Consider the following 7,739-nt stretch of genomic DNA (forward strand, 5'->3'; position numbering starts at 1 on the left):
GTAAGTTAAAGATGCACGGTTTTATTTTATAGCCTACTTTGTTTCTTTCCTTCAAAGTTGGGATCTTTTACGGGAAAATAATAAAAACGGCAGCGGGAAAAGGCTCAAATACGTGAGAAACCCGGAGGGTTGGCAGTTAACGTTACTAACTACACCTTTGAAACACATAGCAGCTAGTTAAAAGTACATTACATGCGTGAGTGGTTGTTAGCATTAGCGGTTAGCAGTTACTAAACTAGCAGGTTCCAGAGCCCGTCTGATCACAGCTTACCTTCGTACGGATTACTGTGTCCGCACTGTTTGCTGGCTTTATGATCTGCAGCTCCTGAACCCATCCATTCATGAACTGCACATGAGACTCCAAGGACTTGTAGCTTGGGAACTGTTTTGAAGTATAGGCGCTCACTCATCGGTGCTCCACTCATTGTTTGGAACTTTATATGGATCCAAATGATTAATAATGCTGATTTTGTCACCGTACCGGTCCCTGGCTTCTCTATTTAATGTGTCCCGGTAAATTCCAGATCCTTTTCGGGATTTTAACATCTTTTTTCTCTCTACTTCTGTCTCTTCTTTCAACAACAACGTTGTGTCAGAGCTAAGTTTACGTTTGCGTAGCAGTCAGTATGGCTGCGACGTCCCACAATGCAACGTGGATCCCGAGCCCTATTGGCGCTATCGGCTAAAAATGACCAAAATACATTTATTTGAAAAATGAAATAAATCTGATTTTAAAATATTTGTTGCATATTTTATTCTCTACAAATGGGCTATAGTAGTGTTTTAGAAAAGATGCAAAAACCATGTTCTCTTGTGATCTTGGTAGGAAGCCTGTGGAATAGCCTTCTTTTGAATCGTGCACCAATGCGCGCTGCGGCTGGGAGCGCGCACGGACGCACGGAAAGGCGCGAGCAGGAGAGAGACACAAGTCCAGCATCCTCCATATCTCTCCTCTCACAGAACTGTTTTGTTGTGCGCTCCTGAACACCTGTCGTGGGGGAGAGAAAAAAGGCAAACAACTAAGATTTCTCTGCGCGTTGAAACTCTCACTTCAGTTGTGATGGAGTTCCCAACAGTTCCTTCAGAGGACTTTCGGGAGGTCTATTCCGTATCTGTCATTCCTTATTTGAATGCAACATTCCTGGAGGATCTGCTGACTGAGTCCTCTAAAAGCAACCAAACCAGCGGAGTCCAAACCAGAAACACCACAGGTCTCATCATCGCAGTCTGCATCACGGCTCTCTACTCTCTCATCTGTGTGTTAGGACTGCTTGGGAACGTGCTTGTTATGTACGGAGTGATCCGGTAAGCAGACCTGTCACCATTTAAATGAATAAAAAATCACAAGTGATTCTATTTAATTTTTTCTATTTTTGTTTTTTGTTTTTTTTTGATTGGTATAAATCATTATTGTCCAGGGGAAAAAAAGAAAAAAGCAGTAGGGTTGATCACTTTCATTTATAAATGATTAAAACAACTATTTACCAACTTAGGACATTTGATAGGGATTGGTATAAAATCTATTTTCATTCCCTTATATTCAATATGGGTGTTCTATGGCAAGCAATTTGTTGAAATACTTGATGTTCTATTTAGGGCTGAAACAATTCATCAGATTAATCGTGATTAATCGATTACTGAAATAATTGTCAACTAGTCTAGTAATCGATTAATCATTAGTTGGAGTATAGAGACTATAAAACATGCCTTTATCTACAGAGCGACGCACTTAAAGCAGTAATTATATCAAAATATAACAATATGTGAGATAAAAGATCAAAAAATGAAAAACAAAAGACATTTTCGTTCATCAATATGCTCTATCCAGAATTCCGTGGAAAAGCTTCAGTTTTACCTGGTTTCATTTCGTAAAAATCTTCTTTAAGGAACCTTTGACTATCTGATTATTAATAGATTGATCGAAAAAACAATCGACAGCTTAATTGATTTGCAAAATAATCGTTATGTGCGGCCCTAGTTCTAGTATTTAATCATTACACTACACTAATTAGACACTAGCACTGCGCCGGCAGAACTCCTATTACTGGTTACACTATATATAGTGCCACAAATGTCCAAACTGGCAGGCTATCGTAGTTAAGAGCTCACATTTTGGTTGCTCTCTACTGAAATTAACCCAGACATTTGTAGTAAAAAGCAAAAAAAAAAAAAAGAAGTTGTTACCTAATGCACCTTTTCATGCACACTGGTTAACTATTTAACATTATTGCACCGCTTACCTACTTTGCCCCAATAAATTGTTAAACTCTTGACATGTAAGCCTAAAGCAGCATTACTAATTAAGTAGCATCCATTTGCCAGCTACTATAGTTCACTAGTTCAGGTTCTCAGTTCACTTGTCAACAACTTTTCCCTTTTTGGTTGCATGGCTTTACTACTAAGGCTTATGTTTAACTATGGAGGATTTCAAACTCTGAGGCCAAAGCTTTTGTTTCCAGTAAAGTAGTGTGCGGTTTTTGTTTTCTTTGTTGTGCCAGTTCACAATAAATCAAATTAAAATAAAATAATCAGTTAGTTAACTTGGTAAGCTCTTTTTTTTTTCAATATGTTTCATTCTGGGGTCGGGGAAATTAACACATTTACGATTCAGTAATGAGTTGAGAAACTTGAGTTGATGATGAGATTTATTAGGGTCTAATTGTAACTTGTTTAGTAATCAGTTGGTTTGGTTTAGTTATTAAGAAACTGTCATGAAGCCTGTATATTTTGATGTTTATGCTTCTAGTTTGGCACTTCAGACTTGCTATTGAATGGGCAAAAGAACCATTATCAGCAACTGATGCGACTATTATATATTTTTCTTAAGAAGGAAAACATCATGGCAGTTCTGCTGTAACAGCCAAAAGCTCTTGCTTGGCACACATAAACATACCTTCACATTTACAACAGCAGAGAGGGGAGGGGAGGAAGCACCCTGTGATCTAGTTTCATGTTCAAATGACTTTACTGAGCCAATTAGTCCTGTTAGCAACAGCAGTGAAGACAGGGAACAAATGTATTAACCTTCAAAGGCAATAACAGGCATCTTACATTCTGAATCCGATTGTTTGAGATCAGAATTATTGTGGGTTAAATAAATGAGCACAATGTAATGTCAAAGTTTGTTTCAATCATAAACTTTGCATCTGACAGGAAATGGAACAGACCTCTGCCACAAAATGATAAGAAGTTCAAGTTTCTGGTAGTTTTGATTATTTACTTTTATGCAGTGAGCTTCAAGTCTATGTGACTGGAAGCCTCTTAATCTTTCGCTCTCTCAAAAGCCGGGGTCTCCAGCTTCCCTCCTCCAGCACTATTACCCTTTAACTTTTAATTTTTTTCCTAGCTCTAATGCATGGAAGAGGCTGTTGGATCAAATAATTTATTATCTGCTCAGCCTTGCCAAACAGTTTGATAAAAGCCTAGAAATGAGCCACTCGTTTTATTCCGGTTTGGTAGAGCAAGAACACATCCATAAACTGAAGGGCAGTAGCACTTGAGGACTGGAAATTTAGGCTTTAATGGTATATTTGATATCTGATTTCATATGTATAGCTTTTCCTATCACACCTTCTCCTTCCACTCAATGTTCCATCAAAAGGCAATCATACAGCACAGATTTTTCAGCAGGTAGCCTTTTTGGCCTTTTTCTCCTCTCCTTGTGGATGGCATTCAAATCCTCATGATTGTGAGAAACTGTAAGAGTTTTGTATCAGATATGCTTTTTTGACATGTTTACAGTGTTAGAAGATATAACCTTCAATCATTAAAATTCAGGGGAAAAAAAGTAAAAAGTACAACTACACTGTATTGCATGACACTACTTCCCGTGTGATCTTGTCTGCAAGGCCCCATCATTGAGGAGGCTTACAGAAGAGGTGTGTCTCCGCCCAACCTGTCAAAACACATTTTTCTTTTCGCGAGGAGAAAATCAGTCTGAGGTCAGAGACACTTTCGAGAAGCGCAGCCATCCTCGAGCGTGGCCGCTGGATAGAAAATCGTGCGTGGGGTGAGATCCGAGCACGATCCAGAGCACACGTGGAAGGAGTTGGCGTGCGCAGAGAGCGATTTTCTCCTCTCGAAGCAGCAGTTTCTCGCACAACTGTGATTTTTTTTTGTGCAATGGTAGATAAACCATGCGCGGGTGTTTTGAAATAAATGTGAAGCCATACATATGTTTCTGTCTTTGAGTTAAATTACTGCTATAAAGTGCTTTTCACTGACATTATAAGTTGTGAAGACAGTCCTTGATAGTACATCCAGTCCCCCCCCCCAGAAAGGCATATAATCTTATTAGTGTTCATCTACTGTCATTAAAACAAACATTATTTTGGGAAAATAAACAAAACACATAATTAAGATAGCAAATCAATATGATCCTCTGTTAGATTTCTCTGTTGTAGTAGACTCATGTCATTTCAATCAGGCTTCCACACTCATTTCTGAGGTTTACAAAGGCTTCTGGGCATGTATGGCACTTGAGCTACGAATCCTATCTTATTAGATGCTTTTTAACTCAAAGATTTTGTTTTCCAGTAAAATGATTAAAAGCAATAACTGTTTGAATATTTTATGTGAATTGATGCAGCTAATAAAGCATCCGTGCTTTTCAGCAAATGCTTCTTACTTCTAATTCTAATGAATTCCTTGACTTCTCTTCCAAACAAACCAGGTACACCAAGATGAAGACCGCCACCAACATTTACATCTTCAACCTAGCTTTGGCCGACGCTCTGGCCACCAGCACCCTCCCCTTCCAAAGTGCCAAATACTTGATGAACACTTGGCCTTTTGGGGAGCTCCTGTGCAAAGTGGTCATCGCTATTGACTACTACAACATGTTCACCAGCATCTTTACCCTCACCATGATGAGTGTTGACCGCTACATTGCTGTGTGCCATCCGGTGAAAGCCCTGGACTTCCGGACGCCTGCCAAAGCGAAGGTCATTAATGTTTGTATCTGGATCCTGTCCTCTGTTGTGGGAGTGCCAGTGATGATCATGGCTGCTACCAGGGTGACGGATAAAGGTGAGAAGAAATAAACAACGAAAATTCTGCTTTATTAAAAACTTTCTGTATCACTACAGCTGTAAGTGTTGATTTCAGGCAGTTCACACACCAGGAAGGGTGATTTGAACTGGGTTATTAACTAAATTAGCCTCTGCACATGGCCTCCTATTAAAGCTCTAATTGTTCGCCCCCCCAGGTAACACTGCCTGCATGCTCAGATTTCCTGAGCCTGAATGGTACTGGGATACAGTGATGAAAATCTCTGTGTTCATTTTTGCCTTCGTGGTTCCCGTCCTCGTCATCACCATCTGCTACGGCCTGATGATCCTGCGGCTGAAGAATGTCCGGATCCTGTCCGGCTCCAAGGAGAAGGACAGGAACTTACGGCGCATCACTCGCATGGTTCTGGTGGTCGTGGCAGCTTTCATCGTCTGCTGGACACCCATCCACATCTTCATCATCGTAAAGACGATTGTGGAGATCAACCACAAGAATCTGCTGGTGATGGCCAGTTGGCATCTATGCATTGCCCTGGGCTACACAAACAGCAGTCTAAACCCCATGCTGTATGCTTTTCTGGATGAGAATTTCAAGAGATGCTTCAAGGATTTCTGTCTGCCGTATCGCTCCCGCTCTGAGCAGAGCAGCTTCTCCAGGGCGCGGAATAGTGCAAGGGAGCCTGTATCTGTTTGTGTGCCTGCAGGGGTGCAGAGGGCGCCTGGCTGACTAAGCGTGGATCAGTCAGATGAGGAAGGGGGTCAGGATGGACTGCTGACTGATGACACACAGTACTCAACCACAGGAGTCTGATTCTTTGACCTTCAAATGAACAGTAAATAGAGTTTCAGAAGATCTTAGAAATATGCGAGTGCCTCTAGTCAAGGAATCTTAAGAAACCAGTTTTTCCTCTTGAGCTCTGCATGAGATGCTAATTTAATTTAGGAAAAATGTGGGAATAAACTAAAAAGCTAGTAATTTAGTTCCTTTTTATAGAGAATTATTTTTTAAAGTCCAGTAAGTTTTAGTTTCACAAAGCCAGAGATCAATATAAGGGGTCAGTGATTGACCATAACATAACATCAAGACTCTAGTAATCTAGAAATGAACAGGATTGTGGTTAAATGTTATATGGTATCTGATTTTTAATGTGCAAGAGTTACTTTTTCTTCTGGAAGTTGTAGGGACCTGTAAAGGATGGAGGACTTCAAAGCGGTTTAATTGGACAGTATCAGGATCACTTTGTTTTCAAATGTAATCATATTTTTAATAGATGTCTTAAGAACAATCAAAAGCTGTAAACTAGGTTGTAGCTTCAAGTGAAATCTTTTTTTAAAAATGCCATTCGTGTTTATTCTGATCTTATATTTGAATAAAACAAAATCAGTTCCTTAAAAAAAAATAGATCAAACAGAATAAAAAGACATAAATAGAGAACATGTTCGCTCTGGAGAGTTTTGTCTAACACTGTCATTATACAAATCTTAGATAGAGTTTAGTTGTGTAATAATTTATCGTAATTGAAAAAAAAGGAAAGAACATTCTTTAAGCTCTCTGGAGAAACCCCATGTAACATTATGTGAATGTAAGACATTTTATGTACTATATTTAGATTTACTGAATGTATTCAGCTCTGTGACACAGAAGCAGTGCCGTCATGAATGCGTAGCAATCACCTGTCAGCTCTCCTCAGCTTTACATAATGTAATATATATGGACTTGTAAGTTGCATTTATTAAGACGTATCAAGGATTGAGCAAAATTTAGTGCCAATGAAGACATAACTGAGGGGTTGCCATATTTAACATTGTGTACCATATAAAATGAAAAGATAGGATATTATAATAGCTAACTTTTATAGCAATGTGAATTATTTTTTGGCTTTTACTTAATCATGCTATTGAAACAGATGAGCTACAGCTGGGCAAATAAAGTGTTGTGTCATTTTTAATACTGTAAATATGCATTTTCTAGCTTAAAAATAATAATATAATTCACAGTTACATGTTTGTATTATTGGTGTGTCCGTAGCTGATAGGAAAGTATTTAAACTCAGCACAAAAAGTACAACATTTGTGGTTGATTCATTATTTGAGTCATGAAAATAAATCTTATTCTCTTGAAATCTTGGCGGAAAACACATTTAGGGGTTTGGAAGTAGAGCTGATCCCATGAAAAACTACTAAATCCTCTGCAGCTGTCAGTAATTCTCTATTTGGTTTGGTTTATGGGACTAGAGGCTTAAAGTTTGAAGAAATAAAAACTTCTGATTATTCAGCCATTTCTCATTTGATCAAAATGGGGTCTTGTTGTGTGTAAGGAATTTTATACTGCCTCCAAAGCCTTGAACATCCACCCTTTAGTGCTGGAAAGCATCGATTAAAAACAAAGAAGTTCTGCTTGCTTTCCAATAAAAGCTCACTGATAGGACTGAATTGCTCTAGAAGAAAGAGGGAGGCATTATCTATCTTTCTTTTTGTTTCAAAATAGTCATTCTTTTACAGAGGGAAACTATGTTTGATCTGTAAAAATGCAGTATCTGTTTACACATTACATATACAATATTTGTAGTAATATATTATATTTACTGCTTTTTTCTGTGGTCTTTTAATTTAGGAAAACTGACACAGCCTTTTTCTGATGCTTCTATTTTAAAATATTGGTGGACAGTAGTTTAATCATGTATTTCCTTTTCTGTGATATTTGTAACCTATCCTGTGAACAAACAAGTT

General features: G+C 38.5%; 1 protein-coding gene across 2 annotated transcripts; it reads left to right on the forward strand.

Annotated features, from left to right (window-relative positions):
- The first annotated feature begins 910 nt into the window (after positions 1 to 910).
- On the forward strand, positions 911 to 7,483 carry oprd1b (opioid receptor, delta 1b). 2 transcript variants are annotated; one of them, XM_038285376.1, is made up of 3 exons: positions 911 to 1,305; positions 4,673 to 5,028; positions 5,207 to 7,483. In XM_038285376.1, exons 1-3 carry the CDS (start codon positions 1,061 to 1,063, stop codon positions 5,734 to 5,736), a joined length of 1,131 nt encoding a protein of 376 aa, XP_038141304.1. In that variant the 5' UTR covers positions 911 to 1,060; the 3' UTR covers positions 5,737 to 7,483. The 2 variants fall into 2 exon arrangements, with proteins under 2 accessions (XP_038141304.1, XP_038141305.1); XM_038285377.1 differs by having other exon boundaries at positions 1,225 to 1,347.
- The last annotated feature ends 256 nt before the right edge of the window (positions 7,484 to 7,739 follow it).

The sequence above is a fragment of the Cyprinodon tularosa genome, unplaced genomic scaffold (genome assembly GCF_016077235.1).
Source record: "Cyprinodon tularosa strain WSP-4 unplaced genomic scaffold, ASM1607723v1 ctg210, whole genome shotgun sequence".
NCBI lineage: Eukaryota > Metazoa > Chordata > Actinopteri > Cyprinodontiformes > Cyprinodontidae > Cyprinodon > Cyprinodon tularosa.